At 43.8% G+C, this 27,285-nt stretch overlaps 1 protein-coding gene and 1 non-coding gene across 2 annotated transcripts in view; one reads left to right on the forward strand and one right to left on the reverse strand.

Annotated features, from left to right (window-relative positions):
* LOC124595058 overlaps nucleotides 1–24,988 on the forward strand; it is a 69,762-nt gene extending 44,774 nt beyond the window's left edge. The window contains exon 3 of the mRNA XM_047133625.1: nucleotides 20,707–24,988. Coding sequence (XP_046989581.1) covers nucleotides 20,707–24,156 — 3,450 coding nt within the window. The 3' untranslated portion in view covers nucleotides 24,157–24,988. The remainder of the gene's footprint in view (nucleotides 1–20,706) is intronic.
* Trnan-auu lies at nucleotides 7,760–7,834 on the reverse strand. Its single transcript has one exon. It is a non-coding gene; the product is annotated as a tRNA-Asn (tRNA).
* Nucleotides 24,989–27,285: the final 2,297 nt, after the last annotated feature.

Here is a 27,285-nt window from a genome sequence, read left to right on the forward strand (position 1 = left end):
GAAGTCAAGTCCCATAGTGGTCAGAGCCATTTGAACCATTTTTGAACACGTAGACTCAGCAGGCCTGTTGAGGATGCGGCTTGGCGAACAATAGCGGTCACATTTCGCTCGTCGCCTGTTTCGTGAGCACTCGCGGTAAAATGGGGCGGTCAGGTGTCGTTGAGTGGCTCAGTACGGCCGACTGGTAGCGCGGGAGAAGTAGAGCAGTGACCACAACTAGGTTCGGCATACATACGTATATACGGCGCAGTGCTTCAGGGGAAATTCCACACAAAAATTTAAATTCTCTTCTAATTTTCCGATAGTAACCACCTCTTAAAATCGTGTCCACTGTGTAAAAATACCGAAGTTAAGTCCATAACTTCATTGGTTTTCGAATATTGAATTTTTAATATGATGTTAATCGTATTCCGGAAAACTAACTTTTGATACTCACAGCAGAATTTTCACGTGACAGGTTTTGTAGGCGCATTCTCAAGACATATTTCAACGGTTCTGTGCATTCATTTTATGAGAAGTATTAATAATTTTGTTTTCAGTGTTTATTGCTAATTTCAGCCTAAATTTTCTTTAATTACCGGTACATAAATGTGATGATAAAATGAACAAATTACATTTTCGATAATACTAATGCATAGAAGTACGCAAACACATCAAGACTACTTCCTGCAAAAATTTCATTCAGATTGGTTAATATTTGTGCTAAATAAAAATTCGCACTGAGCGTATAACAACAAACTTACGGTAAACTGAATTTTAATATTTTATCAAAAATGAATGACACATATCCATTAACATTCACCAGCACCATAACGTTTTCTCTTCTTGCTTATACGAGGCTGCTTCTTGTAATTTCAAGATCAAGGTAGCCATTTTCTTGAATTTTCTGAATAAAAGTCTACTCACAGTCTTGTTGAGGAGGCACAGAGGTAGGGATGTCTGATCGTAAGCCAATGCCTATTTCCTTGGAGATTGTTGATTGTACTGAACAGGACTTCATTCTATTCCTTAAATTTATATTTACACAGTCAACAGGCAAATGAACTGATTTCTAATGACTGACTGCCACTTCTTTCTATTCAGTTTTCCTGGAAATCTTGCAACTTGTTTTTCCCAATTTGAGTTTATGCCAAGTTTGGTCTTAAGCTGGTTCTGTTTGATCGAGATAAAAATCAAAAATTATCTTTGGCATGTCTCGGTGTGCCACACCACCTTACGCAGTCCGTATTTCAAACATGTCTTGGACATACCTGTAATTGAAATACAGCCAAATCGTTTTGGGATCTACGACTAAACACTCAAAAGGTGGATAGTAGTCATCAAATTTCTTTTGGAAAAAAATTGAAGTTTTAGCGTGTAGTGTCCCCTAAAAATAGTGTTTTAAAACAGATGAAAATGAGCATAATGGTCGGGTTAGAAACTTCAACGCAGTCACACACATCAGCATCAGTGTATTAGTGCGGGATGCCGACTCTACATGTTTGTTGTATGTAATGATATCTTGATATGCTTAGCGTTGTATTAATGTGCTTCAAAACTTTGAACACAACTAAAAAAATTCAGTGTACAACAACATTACAATAGCTCCATACAAAAGATTACGCACAGTTGGAAGTCGAACAGGGAAGAAGGAAAAAAACTTTTAAGCGACATGACTGAAAAAAGTATTCCCATCATTTTCACTACAAAAAACATTTTTTTATTTTGTGGAGGAACACTCAACGAATGAATCTGCAGTTAGATCCAGGTTACCATAACTGCTTTTCAGCTTGCAGAGGTCGCTCACTTTCAGTGGTTTTCGGGTTATGCTGGCAGTGCAAAAACTCGGCTACAGCTAGTACTTATACATCTGCAGTGTGACGTTTGGGTGATTTTAGTTTCATAGCAAAATTGATCTCGTCTACTCCTGTTTCCTCAGTGTAAATTTTCACGATCTTAGAAGTCTGCAGTTAAGATTATGTAGATATTTAGACTTATATGTAAATAATGCTTTTTTGCGTAATGAAGAGAACGGAATCCGCCCACAGAAGCTCACTGGCAGACGTAACAGCGTGGCTTCGAATTAATATTACTCAAAACAATTATACCAGACGTTGATCTACATCTACAGGACTACTCTGCAATTCACATTTAAGTGCTTGGCAGAGGGTTCATCGAACCACAATCATACTATCTCTCTACCATTCCACTCCCGTACAGCGCGCGGGAAAAACGAACACCTAAACCTTACTGTTCGAGCTCTGATTTCTCTTATTTTATTTTGATGACCATTCCTACCTATGTAGATTGGGCTCAACAAAATATTTTCGCATTCGGAAGAGAAAGTTGGTGACTGAAATTTCGTAAATAGATCTCGCCGCGACGAAAAACGTCTTTGCTTTAATGACTTCCATCCCAACTCGCGTATCATATCTGCCACACTCTATCCCCTATTACGTGGTAATACAACACGAGCTGCCCTTTTTTGCACCCTTTCGATGTCCTCTGTCAATCCCACCTGGTAAGGATCCCACACCGTGCAGCAATATTCTAACAGAGGACGAACGAGTGTAGTGTAAGCTGTCTCTTTAGTAGACTTGTTGCACCTTCTAAGTGTCCTGCCAATGAAACGCAACCTTTGGCTCGCCTTCCCCACAATATTGTCTATGTGGTCATTCCAACCGAAGTTGTTCGTAATTTTAACACCCAGGTACTTAGTTGAATTGACAGCCTTGAGAATTGTACTATTTATCGAGTAATCGAATTCCAACGGATTTCTTTTGGAACTCATGTGGATCACCTCACACTTTTCGTTATTTAGCGTCAACTGCCACCTGCCACACCATACAGCAATCTTTTCTAAATCGCTTTGCAACTGATACTGGTCTTCGGTTGACCTTACTAGACGATAAATTACAGCATCATCTGCAAACAACCTAAGAGAACTGCTCAGATTGTCACCTAGGTCATTTATATAGATCAGGAACAGCAGAGTTCCCTGGGGAACACCTGGTATCACTTCAGTTTTACTCGATGATTTGCCGTCTATTACTACGAACTGCGACCTTCCTGACAGGAAATCACGAATCCAGTCGCACAACTGAGACGATACCCCATAGGCCCGCAGCTTGATTAGAAGTCGCTTGTGAGGAACGGTGTCAAAAGCTTTCCAGAAATACGGAATCAACCTGAGATCCCCTGTCGATAGCGGCCATTACTTCGTGCGAATAAAGAGCTAGCTGCGTTGCACAAGAACGATGTTTTCTGAAACCATGCTGATTACGTATCAATAGATCGTTCCCTTCGAGGTGATTACAGTATATGCTCCAAGACCCTACTGCAAACCGACGTCAATGATATAGGTCTGTAGTTCGATGGATTACTCCTACTACCCTTCTTAAACACTGGTGCGATCTGCGCAATTTTCCAATCTGCAGGTACAGATCTATCGAGGAGCGAGCGGTTGTATATGATTGCTAAGTAGGGAGCTATTGTATCAGCGTAATCTGAAAGAACCTAATCGGTATATAATCTGGACCTGAAGACTTTCCCGTGTCAAGCGATTTGAGTTGCTTCGCAACCTCTAAGGTATCTACTTGTAAGAAACTCATGCTAGCAGCTGTTCGTGTTTCTAATTCTGGAAAATTCCATTCGTCTTCCCTGGTGAAGGAATTTCGGAAAACTGCGTTCAATAACTCCGCTTTAGCGGCACAGACGTCGGTAACAGTACCATCGGATCCTGTAGTGAAAAGTAAAATAAGCAATATTCATTGACATTCTGTGTTTTTATGGTTAACGTTTAAAGAAAGTGGTAATGAAATATGTTTTCAATTTAAATTTCGTCCTAAAACAGCCGTCGTCATAAGGCTGCAATAGTCGTAAGAAATACCTTACTTCTTACTCTGCTGCCACTCCCCCCGTTCATTGCACCATACAAGTACTAAAAGATATGTTTAATTTCATTGCCATTTCTCATTATGTTGAATTTTACTGCGATTTCTGATTAATACAACAGTCTTAAAAATACATTTGCCACGTAACGCGTTAATGAGCCACCCTGAAGCGATACACGGTTGCTCTCTCAGGGTGTATACGACCCCGGAGATCCAGGAAAGACCCATTCCGGGAATTTTTCATTGTTTTAGTTTTCAGTTACTTTTTTTAAAAATTTTGATTGGTAAGAACCGATACTCTACCAAAGGATATTACTGTATCCTGGTACTACAGAACAATATTTCAAAAATGAAACATAAACGAGAGAAGAGAAAAAGCGAAAATAACGTAAATTGGAAAGGAAAGGCGCCGTATACGACGACGACACACAGTGCTCATGCAAGAGTCTGCCAACAGCAAAATGTGTCAAAGGCTTTAGGGAGGCTATTCGTACCTAGAAATAAGCTTTCCTGCAGACGAAAGGGGACGGGGCTGTACGAGCTGAGCGGAGTAAAGCCGAACGGATGAATGCCAATCGCTTTCTGATAATGAGGTTGACTGGGTTTGCGAATGATCAGCGTTGTAGACTACCAGAATGGAAATAAACGACTGACAGGTATAACAGCTGAGAAAGATTACATATTATCTTGTCGGTGCATCAAATAAAATGATATTTTGACAAAGTGTTTGGCCAGATCGCAACACTAGTAAGAACCAGTTGTACAGTCCACGGCTAGCAGCTGCTTAAGTTCTATTCTGGACGTAACGTGGAAAACGTGTTGTACGAACACGTAGTAACGGCTAACCGGAGAATAATCGTGGGATAACTAAACCTGTGATTCTGACTGCGTTAGTGAAGTTAATCGGCGAACAAATTTTGACAATGGCAGGAATAGCTACAGCTACAGAATTCGTGATAAGATAGTTTGTTAGAACGAGGAAGGAGAAGAAACTGGGACATCACACAAATTATGGAAGAATAAGATGATTCCAAATTTGTATAATAATTTCGTAATACTACTTTTCGATCTCATGCTTGAGAAACTGGTGTATATGAATGAAATGTGAAACTATTTCCTAACACAAAGCTTTTTGCTTTTGGTAGGCCTAATAGGCATTTGATATTGGTACTTCGTGAATTATATTCTGTCGTGTTATAAAAATGGCCATTTGTGCCAAAACAGTCACGTTTATTTGGTGTGTGTTACAAAATTGCTGCAGTATTAGAAAGGCCTATTTTATCTAGCAGTGACAAAATATACGTAATCAGATAGAGAACCCACACCCGTCTTCGGTATTATTTGTATTAACAGCTTTTTCAGTATTAGATAACGACATTTCGAATTTTAATGTAGCAAAACATTTGACAAACTTTGATGAGGTAATAGATTCTTTCGCGGAAAGGAAAGCACTCCGTGTAAAGCTGTGGCAGGATTAGAGAGAAAAGAAATTCTAGGAGCTAAGGATTGAAGAAATGTGTACTTTCTTGCTTGTCTCTTGCCTTCATTGGTTTTATGTATCCTGTATTTAATTTAATCTGACACAAAACAGCAAGTTATTAACTAATAGACAATAAAGAGCGCAAATTTTCTGAAGAGGTATTGTTCTCCCGATTACAAATAATCGCATTGGCTATTAATTGCGAGATTTTTTTAAAGAGGGCCAGGCTGCCAAACAGGCCAACTGGGAGCGGGAGAGGCACCACAGGACATTTCAATTTTCACTGCCCAGTGTAGATTTGATGGCATCCGTTACAAAATATACACGTTTCAATTCCACAGAGCGAAATACAGTGACGTGCTATAGAAGAATGCTGTATGAAGAGGCATGGTACTGCACTTTGGCACACTTCAGACCAAACATGTCTTACATTTCCTCGAAACGTATGTTTTATGTTTCAGACTTTTCAGGAAGATGTGCGCTACAAGATGAATATATTTTTGAAAATTCGATTTTTTGTGTTGTTGACCCGGTTCGCAAATATCGTAGATCCGGGGCTGATGCGCAGAGCAGTCTGAGCTTTAGTGGGTAGTCTCTACATGACCCGTGTTTACATTTAGTGATTTTGCAGTTTCCCCTTCGTTTACTCTCACGTCAAATGAAGACAAAACGGATATCTGTGGCCGGGAGCTATCAAGTGAATTAAAATATATTCACATAATTACGGAAGGCTAAAATATGTTATTAATTTCAGATTTTATTTTATTTCCACCTTTCTGATCGCCTTGTAGAACAATAAAGTTATTGTTTTCTGTTTACTAAAGAAATTTGACTTTTATTTAACTTTTCTCCGCAGAGGCAGTCAATGTATTTGAAACGAAATGTTTAATTCCACGGTATTGGCTAGTTTAAACTGTTTTCTGCATTTCAAGTGCACGTTTTCTTCTCCTAGCACGTATGGCATTATGCCATAATAAAGAACTAAACATGATATAATACAGTACTGATGCTCCAAGAAAATTTACATCCCGGAAACCATACTGAAAATCTTAATATCAGGTCCAGGTCTACTTCATTGGGAATGTGGACGTACGAATGTGCACTTTAAATGTGCACATTTTAGTATGGTTCACGAAATTCCAATGCCCTTAGAGTATCCTCTGATTTGTTTATTTTATGTCATAATGTATGATATTTCAGTGTTTTACACGTACGTACATACGGGCTTCCTACGTCATGGTAGCTGCGCAAGCGCGGTGTCGCCTGTTATCTGCGCTCCGGCAACTGCTGAAACGAACATATTTCTTACAGGTCGCGGGAAAATATTGCGAATGGTGGTTCAGAAAGCGTTACTTTCAAAGTAAATATCCTTTTACGTAAGTTGAACTGTGTGCGAGAATGTACCATGAATTTCTTAAATCACAGAGCGTTTGATTATTCGATGATGAGCCATTTAGAGGAATTTCAAACCCCGAATATCAGACATTTATGTCATTATTAAAAATTTTACTGGCACATTTGTGTGATATATCTTAAAGTGTAACACGCGCATAAAGATCAACAGTATATGCGAAAGCTTAGCTTCTCTTGCAACTTGAGACCAATATTATATGTGAAAGCGTTGCTTTTCTTGTAGCAACACTATGTATATTAATTTAAACCCTTAACTTTCCCTGTTTGTGTGTTCGTGCTACTTAACAATGATGTTGCTGTTGGCTGACTACATCACGTGTCCTATGCTCTGAGTATCCGCCGTCATCGGCTGGCAAGATCACGTGACAAGGGCTATGACTGGCTTACAAAAGCGCATCGAAATCTCGATTTTAATGATTCGGAAAGTAACATGCGGTCTTTGGTGAAATTCCGATGTATACTTTCGTAATATGAAAGTACGTACATCAAAGATATTTCCAAAACATGTCTTTTTCCCTGACTTTCGTATTCTAAAGTGCCGGGAAATTCTACGCCCGTGTATAAAACCATAACGAGTCAAAGGATTTATAAGTTTTGCAGTTCCGAGGGAAAATATGCTATCACTTAACACGGAAAAAGTGTGTTTTCACCCGAGAGAAAGTGTATCTTTAACCGGGAAATCCGGAAAAAATCCGGGAATTTTTTTCCTTGTCCGCGTATACACCCTGTCTCTGCTGGTGCGCGAGCGGCGGCCACCTCGCACGAGTAGTAGCTGGACTTCAACGCCCGGGCTCCGCGCGAGCGTTCTAACCCCAAGGACTCAAACGCCGGCGAGGCCTTTGACTTGGAATTTAATGGGATCTGTGATGGTAGTCGAAGGCACCACGACAGCTGTCAGCTACTTGAATATTTATTTATGTATAAATTGAAGGGGATCACTGCTGTCAGCTGCAGCGGGACATTACGCGGATTCAGCAGCGAAGAGGGAAAATGTGTACCGGACCGGGATTCGAACCCGGGATCTCCTGCGTAATAAGCAGGCGCATTAACCACTGTGCCATCCGGGGCACAGCGTTATCGCAACTGCACGGACTATCTTGGCACGCCTCAAGGCCGATCCACAGTCCCAACGAACGCCACCTACCACTTGGGTCCCTGATATACAGGGTGTTTTCAAAAAGGATTTTACAACTTTGTAAATTCGTATAAATTAATTCACAGTAACTACAGAGGTGACTGTAGTGTCAATTTGTAGGGAAATACATCAAGTTTTGTCTCGCGTAGTTCGCTAGTGCTGAATCGCACCGTAAGGAGCGCTAGCGGCAGTTGCATTAAAGATGGCTGCCTTCACTGGACCGAGCGTGCTAGCTGTGCGTTTTGGCTTGAAGAATCGAAGTCGGCGACAACAGTTGAGCCTAATTTCCGTCCGAAGTACGCTAAGGATCGTCCTAGCAGGCCTACAATTTCTGAGTGGCATAAATGTTTTGTAGAAATAGGGTTCTCGGTAAGACATGGGAAATCGTCAGGTCGTCCAAGCACATCTGACGATGTCGTTGAGCGAGCGAGACAACTTTTGTCAACAGCCCTACGAAATCGATCTGACGTGCATTTCGCGAACTGTATACAAGGTGCGTTCCATAAGTAATGCGACCAAATTCATAAAAAGTCATTTATCGAATATATTTGTACAAATAATCAAACATTTTCAAAATAGCACCCTCTCGCGCCGATACGCTTCTGGAGGCGGCGTTTCCATGCCTGGAAGGCATCCTGGAATACATTTTCCGGAATGTCCTTCAGCGCTGATGTAACATGCGCCTGGATGCTTTCAGTCGTGTCCAAATATTATTCATTCATGACTCCTTTTAATCGAGGAAACAAAAAAAGTCAGCGCATGTGCTTGTGTTCGTTGGTCAACTCTTTTGAGACTAGTTTGGCGTACACTTTTCTCATGTTCAAGTCTTTGGTCAAAATGCGAAAAACGGTTGTTTTTGACATGTCTAGAGTTTGTGCTATCAATTGAACGCTCAGCCGTCTGTCAGAGTTCAAACAATCGCGCACATGCGTCACATTTTCGTCGACTCGTGCGGTTGATGGCCGTCCACTGCGAGGTTCGTCGGTGATCTCCTCTCGGCCCTCCATGAACGACTTGTGCCATCGGAAAACTTGTGATTTTGACAAGCAATCAGTCCCAAGGGCATGCTGAAGTAATGGAAACGTTTCGGTGGCGGACAGTCAAAGTTTAACGCAAAAGTTGATAGCGTACCGTTGCTCTACAGAACGATCCATTGTGCCGTGTTACATAAACTCAAAACGGGGTTGACGGAAACTCACGTCCTGACTCTACAGCAGCTCGCAGCCGAATGAGACGAAGAGCGTTTTGAAGCTAACACCCCCCTCCACTTAGCCCAGCCGGTTACAACCCGCTGTGGTGTACCGTTGCGTCAGAAAAAAAATTGGTCGCATTACTTATGGAACGCACTCTGTATCTCACATGCGACTGTTTTGACTTTTCTTGAGAAACCGTTTGCATTTGAAACCGTACAGATTGACGATTTTACAAGCAATAAGATACTGATAAAATTGCTCTCAAGAACTTATTTGCGAAAATGTTAAATCGATTACATGAGGATGAACATTTCGTGGACAAAATCATATTTTCTTACGAGCCGACTTTTCACTTATAAGAGAACCATCAATGGGATAGTGTACCTGGATATGTTACAATACCACAGATCGATGAGGATGACCAAGAACGAAATGTTTACTTCATGCAAGATGGTGCACTATCCCACTACCTGGCTGACCGCTTCCAGGTCAATTGATTGGCCGTGATGTGCCAATTGCATGGCCCTCACGTTCCTGGGACCGGACACCACTCTTTTTTTTTTTTTAAGGATATTGTATTCGTACCTCCTGTGACGGCTTGTCTACCTGAACGTCGAGCAAGAGTTTATGCCGCCACTGAGCATGTTAACCTGCAGTGCTACAGCGAGTTTGGGAAGAAATTGACTTCCGATGAGATTTGTGCAGGACAACCCACGGAAGCCACACAACATCTTTAAGGTAAAAAAGCTTGATGTGTTTCCCTACAAAATAACACTAACCTCAGACATGGAACATGCTGTCGCAATCAGCTAAACGTCCACAAACCATCGGCCCATAATTTTAATTTAAGGGAATTGCGCGACCTGTGTGTAGATACCTGATGGCACGTACCAAGACTTCGTTGAATCCCTGCCACACAGCATCGCAGTTGTATTGTTACGAGTACGACCATCGAGCAACTAAACAGGTGGTCGTAATCACCGTATGTATTACTGTGCAAACCTCTATGTACTGCATGCAGCAGCAATAATGACTGTTTAAAAGCTTCTGTGCGCTCGCTAGTCCAGTCCAGTCCGGTCCAGCCTAGTCTTGGAGATCCCTACCGGAGCGACATGCAGCTGGCTGAAGAACATCTCTAGATTCTTCACTGAACATATGTTGAAGCTTCGAGTGGCGAGCACCAACCTAGTATAAATTACTCTTGTAGTAGTAACTCTTTCTCCTTTAGTCGTGACTACTTTAGAAAATTACTTTCATTAACTGTCGTAGAGCTCAATTTCTGTTTACCTTTCTAGTTGTAACACCCTATTTTTCTAAAGAAGTAAGACATTTTTGCACACTGTTGGCACGTGCATTGCGTTTTCTCTTGGAAACTATTGAGTGTCGGCAGACATTAATGCACACCTTCTGACAGTAATAATCTACCGTGTTAGTGTAATTTGTACAAGTGATGAAGTCGGTATATTACGAAATGCAGTCATTGGATGAACCTATTGTTCAACCTTTAACCGCGCCGTCTACAGGTACCACTGTCCATCATAGGTGCCTGAATCGCGTTAATTTGAGTGGCGCCATATACAGTTCGTGTGCAGCTTGAGATGCGAGCTGACAGCAACATGAAGGTAACCAAGGACAATTTCAGTATTATGAAAGGTTCGAAAAAACATACCAGAAAGTGAAAAAGTGCGGTTTGCTGAAATAATTTGAGTAGGTAACTACTATTGAATGAAAAAGGTACGTCGTCAAAAGAGGTAAAGATTATGTTTGGGAAAAAATACACGTTGAATACAAAACTGAAGCACGCACACAAAAATCTCAAGAACAGCTTAAAGTAATTTTCAAACACATGAAAGCGAAAGCAAAAAGAATGAAAGCTAAATGTAATCGACAACAGTTCCAAATCTGCTGTGGAGTAGCTCAGACGAAGATAGACAATGTAAGCCAAATGGTTGTCGTGATCCCAAAAGTTTCCGAGGCAATAGCTGGAGTAAAACTACCGTGAAACAACTGAAGATAATGTGGTCGTTTCAAGCGACATCAGTGATAACTTCTCTGAAGACGGCAGTGCAACTGCTGAAGGTGAAACGTTATCCCATAGTCATGACCCTCGGCTTGCATTCTCTGGTGTGAGCTTATCAGAAGATGCGCCAGTGAGAAACGGCGGAGATCATGCGGTTGTAGTGAAGAGCAGGTAGTTGTTGTAAAGAGCAGACAAGTTTCATTTGTTACAAATGCGTTTAATACGAGAAGAATATAATGACAAAGAGAAATCGTGGAAGAAGAATATAAACTTGAAATGGAAGTTACGAATAAGTTCAAGAACGAAAAGGAGCAGACTTCCGGTTCCAGTTCTTCAGGCAATGTCCTCGAGAAATTCAGGTTTCTGTAAATGAATATGAAATTTCCAAAAACATATAAAAAAAGCAAAAAGACAGGGAGAAACATTAGTATAAGATTATACATAAATAAAGTGGGTCACATTTCTCTCCAGTAGTGAACATCCAGTGTCTTGCCCATTCATTTAAGAAGGAAAATTCTTTACCCTGTTATTCTTTACACTTATTACTTTATTTTGTTTATTTTATTCCTTACACGTATTATTTTAATAGCAAATTAAGTACAATTATAATTAAAATAAAAGTATAATAGACTTGACAGCATTTGTTTCTGGCTGAAATGGATACTGATCGATATCATTCACCTCCACATCAGGGTGAAACACGTCTACAACTTCTGTTCTAAAGTTGTGCAGAAATGCATCAGCCACAATAACATTTCACAGTATTTTGTTTATATCGCATTGTTTTATGAGAATTTGGAAACGTTTCTTCCAAACACTGACACTGGTAGCAATGTGGGGTCTGTTGTAGCTCCCTTCAGGTCCTGTGTGGGGTCGAAACACAAGATTCATCAGATGTTTGGAGAGACCATATCCACTCTGTTCAACAAGCAACCCATCATGTTCTCCATTATCAAATTCTGTAGCAACTCTACTGTTGTCCTAAATGCATTATGCCTGGAATCCTGCCAGCGGCTTACCACGTTCAAAATGTTCATATTGGCTTCACAGATAACTTGTGTGGTAATAGAAAAGAAATTCTTGAGATTTCTGTATAGTTGTGCTCCAGAAAACCGAAGTATATGTACACAATCGATGGCCACTGTGACATTTGGGAATCCATCAATTCGATAAATTCCTTTCGTTCCTTAATATATATGGTGGCTTTAAGCCAATTAATCTGTTTATCATACCGTTAAAAGCTCTTATGGAGGTAGTACGATGAACATTAGATCCTGTGCTACGATCGTTAAAGTACCAGTGGGAAAGATTCGCGGTGCACAAAGAAGTTCCAGACTAGGAGACAAACGACGGTTACAAATTACGCTGCCGAAAAGATTCTTTACGAAGCTCAAACTGCACCTTGAAACCAGTCTCGCGATACATCGCAAATGGATCTCTTCTCCCCATTGAAACCCTCATTCTTGGGATGTCTACCTCTTACACCATCTCCATACATATAATCCAGTGAATTCGATATTTAACACTTGGAAACGAATTCCTAAATTACTGACGTCGTGGCCTTCTACATCTACATGGATACTCTGTAAATCACATTTAACTTCCTGGCAGAAGATTTGTCGAACCACCTTCACAGTTCTCTATTATTCCAGTCTCGTAAAGCACGCGGAAGGAACGAACACCTATATCATTCCGTACGAGCTCTGATTTCCCTTATTTTATCGTGGTGATCGTTTCTCCCTATGTAGGTCGGCGTCAACAAAATATTTTCGCATTCGGGGGAGAAAGTTGGTGGTTGGAATTTCGTAAGAAGATTCTGGCGCAACGAAAACTCCTTTCTTTTAATGGTGTCCAGCCCAAATCCTGAATCATTTCAGTAACACTCTCTCCCATATTTCGCGATAATACAAAACGTGCTGCCCTTCTTTGAACTTTTTCGATGTACTCCGTCAGTCCTATGTGGTAAGGGTCCCACAGCGCGCAGCAGTATTCTAAAAGAGGACGGACAAGTCTCCTTATTAGATCTGTTACATTTTGTAAGTGTCCTTCCAATGAAACGCAGTCTTTGCTTGGCCTTCCCCACAACATTTTCTGTGTGTTCCTTCCAATTCAAGTTGTTCGTAATTGTAATTCTTAGGTATTTAGTTGAATTTACTGCCTTTAGATTGGACTGATTTATCGTGTAACCGAAGTTCAACGAATTCCTTTTAGCACCCATGTGGATGACCTCACGCTTTTCGTTATTTAGGGTCAACTGCCTATTTTCGCACCATTCAGATATCTTTCCTAAATCGTTTTGCAATTTATTTTGATCTTCTGATGACTTTATTCGTCGATAAACGACAGCGTCATCTGCAAACAACCTAAGACGGCTCCTCATATTATCTCCCAAATCGTTTATATAGATAAGGAACAGCAAAGGGCCTATAACTCTCTTTGGTGGTGCCCTCTACCAGTTATGGAGTTAATAAATTAACTTCGCGAGTAAATGAAAAATTTACTCCTATGGTAATTTACTCCATTAGTTCAGCCCTCTCAATTTGAAGTTGCCGATTTCCTTAGTACTTCCGTTTCACTTACCCCTGGTTGGTGCTCGCCACTCTTAGTAAGTAGGCTTTCGGGGTGCAACTAGTTTGTAGAGGGTGGCGCAAAAAGAATGCCTTAATTTCAAACTACTGTGATTAGATTTATTTTGATCGCATGTCAGAAGTATTTACACCAGTACAATCTGTCAGTTACCCAATTTAAGAATTCCAGTTTTTTAAAGATAACATTGGAAACCAGGCGCCCATTTTCGTGCACGCACATTAAAAGTCCCTTTTTAGCATATCTGTTTGTCAAAGTGTCCTGTGACATAAGAGTAAGTTCGTGTCGTATTGCAACATTCAGATCGGTGACAACAAGGTTTGCGGCAATAAATTTTACATTTTAAATGACCCAGTAAGACGAAGTCCCAAACCGACATGTCTGACGAGCGTGCAGCACAGTGGAGATAGCCGAAACGTGAGAGCAAGTGTTGAGCAATCGTTTCTCGAACAACTAACTGCCCTGGATGAATTAGCGGTGTGAACTGTGGCTCCCATCTTGTTGGAACCACATTTCTGCCGTTTATTATTATTATTATTATTATTATTATGTCCAACGATACCCACTTCGCAAACTCCACACGCATGGACGCCTTAGTGATTTATGATGCAATACGTTTTGGGTGTTTGCTGCACAATAGCAGCAGTTTTTCTTATTTACAAAACCGCGCAAGTAAAACAGAGCGACATCGCTCATCATTAACGAAACATAGTCAGCATCAAGAACATCAGGGATTCTGTCACCGAAAAGTCTCCGTTCGTTATAATAATGTTCATGAAATTCCTGTACGATTATTTATTTATTTATTTATTGTGTGGCTTGAATTATATTTTAAAAGTACATACGGTGAAGTCGATATAAGATAAAATGGTACGGATCAGTACAAGCAGATACATCTGTTGATCGATATATACAGATGTGTAGCTAATAAAGAAACCTGGAGAGCCGGTAGTAAATAAAAGGAACTTGAGGGCTCCATTTTTCGTCATAGTTGGATATCCAAAGACTCCAACCAGTTAATTGTTGCAGGTGTTGCGTCTACAAAGTCTTTCAGGTACCCATCAATTTTCTTACTGGGCAGTCGTGGACAATGTGTGACAGTGTGTTCCCACGTTCCGCAGTCGCATTGGCCATCATCGGAAATTTCCCACTTTTGTAGCGTTGTTTCGTCACGGCGTTGCCAGGTCAGATACGGTTGAGGGGCCGCCATTTTTTTCTTGGTTGGTTCGCACCTGGGAGTTGGATGGTCGCATCTATGTTGCCTAGTAGTCTTAATGACCCTGGAGGGACGTCCATTGTTTTCTCCATTCATCTCTTAAAATGTGAATCATTTTGAGTTTCATCCATTCATGTGTTACTGCTTGTTGTCGTCTTCGGAGATTTGGTGGGCCAGAATTGGCTAGTATTGTCAGCCGTGGTGTCGGTGCAGATTTACGAGTCCTGTCACGATACTCATCTCATCATTTACAGGGTGACGATTATTAAACCATATGAAAAAAAAGTAAAACGGCGTGCACACACTTAATTCAACATATAAACGTCACTATAGATATTCGGATTTAGGTTGTGACATGTTCGATATGCCTCCGTCATTGGCGATGATCTGTCGCAGATGAATAGCGAAATTCTGCATGACCCGCTGAAGTATCGGAACATCGATGCTGTCGAGGGCCTCCTGAATGGCTGTTTTCAGCTCAGCAGTGGTTTTGGGGTAATTTAATAAATTTAATATAGCCCCACAAAAAGGAGTCGCATGTGTTGAGATACGGAGAATATGGCGGCAATCGGGGCCCTTGCCACTGGCCTCTGGGTACCCCCGAGCCAGAGTTAACTCCCCAAAGTGCTCCTCCAGGACATCAAACACTCTCCTGCTCCGTCTTGCATAGACCTCATCTTGTCGAAATCGGGCTCACTTTGGGTAATGGCGATGAAATCATCTCCAAAACGTTCACATACCATTCAGTAGTGACTGTGCCATCAAGGAATGTCGCACCGATTATTCCGTGACTGGACATTGCACACCACACGGTCACCCGTTGAGGGTCGGAAGACTTCTCGGTCGTGAAATGCCGATTCTCAGTTCCCCAAATGCGCCAATTTTGCTTATTGACGAACCCATCCAAATGAAAGTGGGCTTCGTCGCTAAACCAAACCATATTCACATTAGTCCTGTTTGTCAATTCTGTGGTCAATAGTATGGTTGACGGGTTTGAATTTTGTATAGGAAGAGATGCAGGTTTTCTGTACCGCGACATTTTCAGGTGCAAATGGCCGACAGCAACAAGGCGCTTGCGTATGCGCATAGTATTTCCCATCCTGCCCCGCGGCCAAACGTGCAGTTTGAACGCCATAACGTAAACCGTTCAGAAGTTATGACGATTTAATTTCCTATAGTTCAGTAACCGTCACCCTGTAGATGGAAGTCTATTTTGTTGACGTGACATCATCTTCTCCCAACAGGAAAACGTTTTCGGCGACTGGTTACACAAATGCTTCAGCTGTAGTTCTTAACATGTTTGCATTAGATCCTCAGCTAGCACCAACGAGGTTCCCTAAGATACTATTTCTCGATTTTAGCTTCTGTCCTGTTAGTTCTAGGTTTCTCCTACATGTCGATGCTCTGTTGAGAGCCACACCCAGATATGTGGAGTGTCGACAATGTCGTAATTTTTTTGTTGCCGGAGATTACACTCAATTCTCTGTTTTCCAGTCAGTTGGCTTGGTGGAATGAGCTGGGTTTGTTTTATTAGGGTTCGGGCATAGCCTCCGCTTTTTGTAATGCTGATCGAGCTTCTCTGGCTCGTTAGTGAGTGTTTGTTTACCTTCTTCGAATGTGTTGTTTTGAGTTGCAATCGCTAAGTCGTCGATGTAGCTAAGCTTTACAGAATCTGTGGTGTCTCTGTCGCCGATGTAAAATTTAAATAAAAGCGGAACCCTATGGGACACCAGTCTGTATGTATAGGATTTACTCGCGGTGTCTCCAATGTTAATTTGAAAGAACGGTTTTAAGCATTTTTCTGCTAGTTCTGTGATCTTGGAGCTGGACACGGTTTGATTTAGTGTATACAGTGATCTGTCCAGCCACAAGGTGTCTACGATGCTGTGAGGTCAATAAATGCAACTGCGGATTCTTTTTTCTCTTTGAAGGTTGCTCTCAGCAGCCTCGATTAGCACGAGATCATGCTTGATGTAGGGAAGGAGGGTTGTGGCCGCAATTATTGGACGTAGTCGATTACACAGAAATCTTTCCAGTAGCAATATAACAAATGCTTTGTAGTGCCATTGGACAATAGGTCACTGGATCTTCTTTAGATTTACCTGGCTTGGAAATAGTAGTTTTTGCAGTTTTAAACTGCCGAGGAATTTTTCCGCTGTCCAGTATTGCATTGTAAAATTGTAGTAGCCACTGTCGTACTTTCTTTCCTAGTTGTTTAATGGTCTCTAGAAATATACCATCCAGTCCAGAAGCTTTCCTGTTTCTAAGGTATTTCGTTTATGGGTTTCTGCGGAGTAGTGTTGTCAAGTTGCTGCGAGGCTTTTGGGATATCAGTTTTCCCGTCACAGTCTCAACAATAGCTAAACACAGCACGTGTGGAGCATTGTTTGGATACACAGAAAGCCACGTGCGGTACCGTGTGCGACTGCGCTGTGTCTTAATCATCGCTTTCCCAGCAGCTTTATCGTCTTCCGCAGGAGAAGACCTCCACGTGAACGTATCGCCGGTTTTCTATATTTATTGGCGTCCAGAACTTGGCCATACGACCATCTCAACACTGGAAATGTTATACAGTTTGTTCTGATAATTGAGGTTATAAATTAGTCCAGCCGACCCAATTTTTCGACATCTCCGTTCAGTGCGACGGCCTTTCGCCACCTCTCTGGGAGGGCCTGTATCCCCGCGTAGTACCACTATTGGTCGACATCGGAGGAAAAGTCTTGCTGCAACAATAATCGCCCCCCCCCCCATCTTGCTGCAACAATAATCGCCCCCCCATCGTCCACGTACAGTTTCCTGCGGAGTGCATCCTTCAGTGGGCAAAACAATTGGAAGTCGAAGATGCAACATCCGGGCTTTAAGATGGATTAGGAAGAAGAGTCCAATGAAGTTTTGTGAGCTGCTATCGGGTGCTCAGACTTGGGTGAGGCCTTGCGTTGACACGAAGAAGGAGAAGTTCGTTGGGATTTTTGTGGTTACGAACACATTGCAGGAGTCACAGCTGTGAGCGGCCGACTAGCACGTGGGAGATCGGATAGGTTTGCGCGATCGTGTTGCGATGATGACAGACGCTTCGCTCAACGACACACCGTGCGTTTCTCAGCCAGGTCTTCGTAGACATTCGGCAAGCGTCTTTGAATATCTGCGATGCTGTGGTTTTTCTCCAAAAGAAATTAAGACAGCTCTGCTTGAAAGCACCTCAATTACAGACGGCATTTTGAAAGCTACATATGACGCCGCCACCTATCGGAACTTCATGAAACTACAGGGGCTGAAGCTGTCCACAATTCTCCACAACAAATTCCTTTTTTTTTTTTTTTTACCGAAACTGGCCGAGAAAAAAAGTGTTGCATTGGTTATCGAACGCTCCTCGTATATTTAACAAGAGAACGCTAGTGCCACGTCCAGAAATTCAAACTCGAAATGAGGCTAATCCTGTGGTTACAATACTCATTCACATTTTTAGAGCTGGCGTGGTTTGCCGGGAGTCAGCGACTGATGCTTTTAAACAGTAAACAACTCGTCACAAGTCTTCAGCTGAACTCATTTGTAAATGATTCGAACTTAGAGAAGGATGTATACCTTCAGGTTCACTCTACAATTTTGAACATGTACCTGATGTCTGGATGTACACTGAATGGGTAGCAGTATTTCTCTTACCGAAACTACGCAAGAAATTTAGTACGTTGTGACATACGTATCTGATAACATACAGCTTGGCAAAGCTAAGCTTTTCCTGAGCCAAATCTGCTAAAAAATATTATAATATTGGTGACTTCTTATCTGAAGTAACACTGTGGTATGATTTTTGTACGAGAGCACAAGTATCTATAAGTCTGTCAATCACTGATATTATTGGTAAACATACAGTTTTTTTCCAGTTATGACAAAGGCTGTATTAGTTCTTGTTTATCCTGCTACTGCATGCACAATTCAACTATGCTTCACTGCTGCAGGAAGAGTAAAGCTTTGGTTGTATTCTGTAGTGAGTGAAAAACAGGTTATGTGAGTTATTAATGCTAAATGTCCACAGAGGAAAAGTAATTGAGCGATTGTCATTCGCATTCAAACTCGAGGAAGTGTAACATTACATTTCTGTAGTTTCTTATAATGTGTGTTCTTTAGAGTTACTCACTGAATAGAAGGCAAATGATATCTAGAGCATTTACTAGACATCTGATTCCATGTCTCATGTCACATCATCTTTTGTTTTTGCTAACGTTTCGCGAAGTGAAAATTTTACGCGATCTCGACGAGTCACATAATCTTCATCGTAATTCATCGCTACATGCTTTAATACTGCACTCACGTCCACCGAGCAACTGTTTGAACGTTGCGACTGGCAGCAGTTGCAACATGACGCGATAGTCACAAAGATTACAAACTACATGTACCGAGCAGTGCTAGGAAGCAAAACAACACTGTACCACTTGTTTATATTACTGTTACTGCTGCAGAAAACGTGACACGACAACATTGCCGCTTCACATGCTCGAGTGCAAGTCACTTTTTCTTCGGTGTATAACAATCACGGTTCGATGCAGTGTGATGTGTCATGGTTTCCTCAGCCTAGCCGGCTGTACGGGTGGGGGATAGAGCTTCTCGGTTATAAATTATGAATCCCTTTGGAAGTCAGCTCTGGAACCTAGAGATATCTGGAGAGATTGAATAAGAGTCTCTGACCGTTCTTTCCACCAACCTGTTGTCTTCCAAAGTTGTGTCTCCAGCGCAGAAGACAGCTCGTCGGTCGTGGGATCTTCGTCGGCGGAGGCTGGAACGCTGTCAGTTCGAACCTGTGACTGTGCCTTTTGCGGGCTGCCACTTGTCCAGATTAGTCTCTGTATCTACAGAGGGCAAGATCTGTGGTACTGACAATGATGGTAGGCGACACGTCTCATTATTATTCAAACATTCACACATTTACACATTCTTTTACAACACTCGACATAGCTTTCTTAATTGTATGGTAACTTTTCCATCCAACTTCCAAAGTATAATACACATGTCCGGCTCAGAAGAACACCGGCAAGTGTGGCTATTACGTGTTCACATCTAAGTAACGCACGGTACTGAGATACGTGTCCGACCCTCCAGAACACCCGGAAAAGTGTGACTAGCGCAGCCAAAGTACTTCGTCTCCCAGGCACACCAAAGCGACCCGAAGGTGTCTGAAGCACTTTCGTTACAATATCGTTTCTCTTATGTTTCTCAAAACCAGTGAAATTTAATAAAAAGAAACGATGGACTCATAGAGTGACCATGAGAGATTGTTGTAGTAAAAACTGGGTTAAATGCAATGAAAGGTATAGAATAGTTAATTAGAGAAGTTGGGCGTTTTGGCGCCTAGCACCCAAACGTGCCGACCAATCAGAAGTAAGTTCAGTACAATTAGGCAGACTATCCCATGGGCTTGTACGTACTGTACCACCTGTCGCTTGTACCTCACTCCACTTTTGTACCATATGCTACTTCACGTGTATCAAGCTGCATCAAGGCGAGCTTCTAGCGAAATAAAATACTGGCGGCCACACGGTGTTTTTCATGTTTACGAACATTACCAGAAGAGAAAGAAGTGGTAAGTGACGAATAAAAATTCTAGGACTGAATGGGGACTGAAGCCCAGACCTGTGGATCTGTAACCTGGCACTGAGGCAGTGGGTGAGTGGGGGCGATGAATACCACGATGTCTGAAATAGTCGTCGTCGTTATATTCATCATCAACATCCTTAACCAGTATGTGTACCGATTTACGGAAGAAGAATGAAAGCAATTCCTTCTTTCTGTTCGGCAGGGACTTCCGGGTACGGCTCTGCACTGCGCCGTCTCAAATAGCCACAAGGACGCGCAGGGTCCTGTGGAGACGATAGACATCAAAGAAGAGCCTATTGACGACGACGACGACGATGAAGCGGCGGTAGAGGGCGTGGACGACGAGCAATTCGAGGATGCCGAAGTGGAAATAGAGGTGGTGGCCGTGGCACAGGACAGGACGGCAGAGGGCACCACGGCGACGGAGCAGCAGCAACAGCAGCAGAAGGAAAAGGGCAGGGGGGAGGAGGTGGTCTCGGGGAACGGTAGCTGCCTGCAGCTGACTCCGCCGCGGTCGCCGTCTGTCGCGTCTGAAGCGACGTACTCTGCATCGGAGTCAGGCAGCTCGACAGAAAGGAACTCGCCCGAGCAGCAGCAGCAGGAGGGGGAGGAAAGGGCGGAGGGTCGCTGCTCCGACCTCAGTAGGGAGGGCGGCGGCAGCATCTGCAGGTACTGCGCCAAGTGGCACCCCGACCCGCAAACCTGCCAGGAGCACGAGCGCAGCTGCCCGCGCCGCAGCGGCGCAGACGGCCACCACCAGCAGCAGCAGCAGCAGGAGGAGGTGGAGGAGGAAACGGCGGCGGCGGTGCCGCTGCGGCCGCCGCCGCCGCCGGGCAAGTACTCCAACAGGTGCCGCTTCTGCACCAAGTGGTTCCAGAAGACGAGCGTCTGCCGCGTCCATGAGAGGGAGTGTGCCCCTCTGCACGGTTACGCGGCGCCCGAGCTGGCTAGCGGCCGCGGCTCCGGCAAACGCTGCCGCTCCTGCTCGGCGCTCTTCCTGTCTAAAGCTGGCCGCGGCATCCACGAGTACCACTGCTTCCGCCGCGAACGCCAGATCCAGAGTGGCGAGCTGCCGCCGGTCGCGCCCGGTGCCGCAGAGCCGCAGTCCCAGAGCACAGCGCTGCGCAGACTGCCGCCGACGCCCAAGTACTGCAACCAGTGCCGCTTCTGCCGTAGGTACTTCCCGCGTGTGCCGTTGCGCCGCCTCCACGAGGCCCAGTGCGGCCCCCGTTTCGGCTACCGGCCGTCAACGACGACGCCACAGACGGTCCCCAGCCCTCCCTGTGAGGGCGCCGGCGAGAGGCAGTGCTCCTACTGTGGCAAGCGGTTCAAGACGTTGGCGGGCCGCAACGGGCACGAGCACTATTGCCGGCGCCGCCCCCTCCCGACGCGTCACAACCTGGCCGCCAATCAGTGCCGCTACTGCCACGCGCGCTACCTCTCGCGGTCGCACCGCCTCTCCCACGAACTCTCGTGCGCCGAGGCCTCCGGATGGCTGGATGGGCCGAAAGCGGACGCTGCGTTGCAGGCCGGTGGGAGAGATGCTGTCAAGTGCCGCTACTGCGGCAAGGGCCACCTCAAGTGGCGGTCGCTGCTCACCCACGAGTTCCACTGCCGACGTAAGGTGCCGCCACGTGGCGAGGCGGGCCCGCAGCTGGCTGCGGAGGCGGGCCCGCAGGTGACTGCGGAGGCGAACACGCAGGTGGCTGCGGAGGCGGACACGCAGGACGCTACGGAGGCGGCTGTGGAGGTGGTGGAGCCATCAGCACCAGAGGTGGCGGAGGCACCAGCACCACCTGGTGATACAGGCAGCAGTGGTGACAACGATAAGGACGAGAGCTTCAGTCCTTCTGGCAGCACTGCGTCTGGGGACAAGAGGCAGGGCTCACTCAATCGTTGCAATCGTTGCCACAAGTGGTGTAAGACCAAGCACGGCCGGAAGTTGCACGAGGAATATTGCTCGCGCAATTTTCACATGACTATCGCAGGAAGGTGGTACAAGTGTTCGTATTGCTCTCGAGTCTTCCTCAGACGTTGTTCTTGTGTCATGCACGAGCGTCACTGTCCCCAGGCTACAGACCGTACGTGCGACTCTGGTACAGTCGGTCGTGCAGCTGTGTCTGTTGTGCCAGAAAGACGAGAGCAGCAGTTAGGATCGACTGCCTGTGACGGTGCGCAGTTACGTGGCGGATCGACGGACGAACGGGAAGTAATATTTCCAGGGCTGTCACAGTCAGAACGGAAGAGGAAGAATGTGGACAGCCCGTCGTGTCTACCATCAGCTGCTAATGCCAAAGAAATGGATGTCTGCATGTGCCGGTATTGCGACAAGGCCTTCAAGTACCGCGAGTGCCTGCGTACCCACGAAGTGAAATGCGGTGCAATTGCTGCCTACCAGTATAGCACCCCGCCCCACCGTTCACCCACCTTCTTCACGTGCCCTCTCTGCCGCAAGGCTTTCAAGTTCCGCAGAAAGCTCCACAATCACTGGAAAGTCTGCAGGGCACGCACTTCTGTCGTAGCTGAAGCGGGTGAACTGAACAGGGAAGCGAAATCAACACGGGCCATACCTGAGCGACTAGAGGGAAGTGGTGGAGGCGGAGGAGTAACGGCGCCATTTGGCACAGAGTCCTCTCCGGGCGAAGACCGCGTGGAGTGGCGCGGCTGGCCCAGCGGCTACTCCCAGACAGTTGCGGACTCCCTTACCGATGACGACAGCGTCACCAGTGTGGCAGACTCGTCCGGTCTGAGCTGCAAGCTCTGCCACAAGGATTTCTGCTCGAGGGTGCTGCTAGAGCTGCACACACTAAATGAATGTGTTTACCAGCGCATCCGCAATGACCACGCCTATGCCCAGTGTGAGTCACCCAGTGTTGACGAGTCCACACTGATGCGCATGGCCAGAGTCGAGCTGCAGCGGCTGCTGCTCTGCTCATGCTGCGGCCGTATCTTTGGGGATCGGCAGGAGCTGTCGGACCACGAGCTGGCTGAGAGGCAGAGGCATGGCCAGACGTCGACAGAGGCTCGAGATCAGTCTTCGGGAGACCTCGAGGCCACCCACGTGCAGAAAAGGATAAAACTCGCAGAGGCGACGCGTGAGTTGGGTCTGCATCTGGAAGGTAGAGGACAGCAAGAATCCAACTGCAGGGTGGAGCAGCTGACGGCAAATTATCAGGCAGTTCCAGCAACTGATAAACTGGAGGATGCAGACAGCAGGCGAGAATCAAATAAAAACTGTCTCCTGCAGGAAATTCTTCTGGATGGTGATTGCCAGCAATTGCTACAGAATCTCACTTCTGAAGAAAAGATGAAACAGGTCTATTCAGAGGATAGCGATCAGAAGCTGGAGATAAAAAAAGAAGAGATTGATTTCCAGCACCTGGAAAGGCAGCATTTGGAGAGTGCGAATGGTGAACGAGGATTGAGTAACAAATCAGTACTTCAGACACTGGTCAAAAATAATAGTGATTGTAAGCAAGAACATCTTAAAGATGACCCCGGTAAAAAGGTTCCTTCCACTAACAGTGGACTAGAACAGGAGAGCCAAAGAGTAATAGTTCATCCGCAGCATCAGGAATGTATCTCCGATGACGACAAATGGCAATTGCAGAACAAAATGCCAAATCTGGCTCATTTGCTGCAACAACAGTGACCGGAGGGTCCAAACAATAGGCAGAGTGACCAGAAGTGCAGTGAAGAGCATGGCAGGGAGGAAACAGCACACAGGAAGCAGTGACCAAAGATTACCAGGAGCTGCAATACCACCCAGTGTTACGGGGACAAGGAGGCAATCTTCCATAGGGTTTGTGTAATGGTCTGGACTGTTAGTCACAGAATGGAAGTGCAGCCACTGTTCCTTATATTTTACCATCATAAGCCACTTCTGCTTCAGTATTATCGAAGGCTGTTATACAGGTGGTGTAAGTGCAGATCCAGTAGTAGAAAAATATCTCTCCTACCTCTCGCCGTCTCACCCTTGTGTGGACATGTTGTTGGATTTGAAGGGGTACTAGCTACCTGCACCTGTCTTCTTGGCCTTGAGTTGTCTGCTCTTTTGTGTGTCATGATTCCTGACAAGCACCAGCAGAGGAATGACCTAAACTTGTGTCCTGTTCAATTGTCAACTGCACAGCTTTTCAACTAGTCAACAGCTAATGCTTTATCCTAACATTTCTGTCGATTTTGGAAAGCAGTCACTCATCTTACACCTTCTCTGGATTCTTTTTATTTTTAATTTGTTGATATACTGGGCTGAAAATGGCTGTGAAAGAATGTGTTTTTTTTTCCTAGTTCACAGACATGCAGGAATGTCACTATAATTATCTGAAAAGTGTGTGTGCTTGTCAATTGTTGATGTATGGAGGGGATGATGATCTATGAAATATTGTCCATATCCCTGTTTTGTTCTGTATTGTATGTAGAAATACCATAATTTTTGTAACGCTTTTTTTGAAATCATATAATAAATGATTCAAGTTTTTTTATATGGCCTCTTATACATGGAGAAATATGTACAGAGTGAATCTCTGTTGGTTATAGGATGAATGGAACACTAATTTCTTTATAAGAGTTAAAAAAAACTATATGCTATAACGTAATAGTGTATCTTACCTATATTGCGTATTTTAATGTTGAACCTACTTCTGTTAATTTATAAGGGACAATGTAGTGTTCTATATTGACAAGTGGCTCCTTCACACTGCACTAGCCCAGAGAACAGAAAAAAGTAAGTAAACAAGCCTTTTTATAAAAAATTTAAAAATGGGTGGCTGGGGTCACATGAGCCTTTCTTGTCCAAATTTTGATCTACCTTCAACCATTTTGTGCATATTATTTTTATGAACTATTTGTAAGGCTCCTCCTTTCATCCAGTATGGGAATGTGTTGCCAGTGTGGGTAATTGGGCATGAGCTGGGCAAATACTCTGGAGTTCCAATCTCAGATTACAGAAAGATTTGTGTGTGTGGACACACAGAAAATGCATATAGCAGGAGCAGTGGGAACATGGCTGAAGATAATTTTGTTGATTTCTGTTATCTTTTGCCTTTTTGTTTATTTTGAGCATATGACTAAAAAAATTTTCGATAACACAGATAAAAAGCCTAGCCAAAAACTTTTGGACCTACATTCCATTTTAACAACCTTGTCGAAAAAGTCTTGTCAGTATCGCATTTGTAACCATGTCTTCTTTTTTTCCAGTGAGATAAAATCTCATATGATGTGTCGAGTCAAAAAGTATCCACATCATTTACTATTTTTCCATAACACTGTAATTAAATCCATAGCATCTGCTAATTTCTATGATTCTGCCCCCTTACACTTCCATTCATATCCATATTCTGGAAGCCACTGTGAATTGAATGACACAAAGCCCTTCCTATTGTAAGACATATTACAGTCCCTTCCCTTTCCATTTGTATATGGTGCATGGAAAGAATGACTGCTCAAATACTCTGTGCATGTTGTAATTAGCCTTGTCTTTCCAGTTCCCATGGCTGCAGTATGTAAGGGCTATAGTATATTTGTAGATTTCTATATAATATTAGGTCTTAAAATTTTGTTGAGATACTTTCATGGATTTCTGATTCTTAAGTGTGCTGCAATTTTAACTGTTTCAGTATACTAAATCCCACTGGTAAGTGTGTTGCTGGTAGTTGTGCATGTTGTCAATACATTGAACCTGGATCCTTAAGATACAACTAAGAACCAACATGTCTTGATTCCAATTGCTCCGAATAAATTCCTCTGCTCCAACTGCGTGATCACTTCCTGACATGCCTCGCAGAAGTCTGGCTGATGAGATGGGCAAAAGCACATTACACTCTCTAGTGTAAATATAGATGAAGTTAAAGGACTGCGTTAACAGTTGACAGTCATGTAAATTGTCAAAAGTTTTCTATGAGGGTTTGCTGAAAATTAAATTCCTCCAAATTTCGCTTTTTAAATCAGATAAATCTTATTAAAAATGTACATCTTTATTCTTGATGTTTGTCAACAGTCTCCCTGGTGATGACCACATTTCTCCCAACGAGAGGCCAGTTTCTTAATACCATCACTGCAGAATGTTTGAATTTGTTGAGGGAGCCACAACCTCACCTCTGCTTGCACTGCTTCATCACTATCAAACTAAAGTCCTCTATTGAGTTCTTTAGGTTTCAGAAACTGATGAAAATCGGCTGGAATCAAGTCTGGACCGTGTGGAGGTTTATACGCTGAGGAGCCAAAGAAACTGATACACCTGCCTAATATCGTGTAGGGCCCCCACGAGCATGCAGAAGTGCCGCAACATTATGTGGCATGGACTCGACTGCCTGAAGTAGAGCTGGAGGAAATTGACACCATCAGTCCTGTCCATAAATCTGTAAGATTGTTGCAAGGCATCCCAGATATGCTCAATAATGTTCATGTCTGGGGGAGTTTTGTGGCCAGCGTAAGTGTTTAAACTCAGAAGAGTGTTCCTGGAGCCACTGTGTAGCAATTCTGGACGTGTGGGGTGTCGCATTATCTTCTTGGAACTGCTAAAGTCCGTCTGAATGCATAACGGACACAAATGGATGCAGGTCATCAGGCAGGATGCATGCATACTTGTCACCTATCAGAGTCGCATCCAGACGTATCAGGGGTCCCATATCACTCCAACTGCATATGCCCCACACCATTACAGAGCTGCTTCCAGGTCGAACAGTCCCTTCCTGACATGCAGGGTCCATGGATTTATGAGGTTGTCTCCACACCCTTACACGTCCATTTGCTCGACGCAGACATCTGACCAGGCAATATG

The sequence above is a fragment of the Schistocerca americana genome, chromosome 2, assembly GCF_021461395.2.
Source record: "Schistocerca americana isolate TAMUIC-IGC-003095 chromosome 2, iqSchAmer2.1, whole genome shotgun sequence".
Taxonomy (NCBI): domain Eukaryota; kingdom Metazoa; phylum Arthropoda; class Insecta; order Orthoptera; family Acrididae; genus Schistocerca; species Schistocerca americana.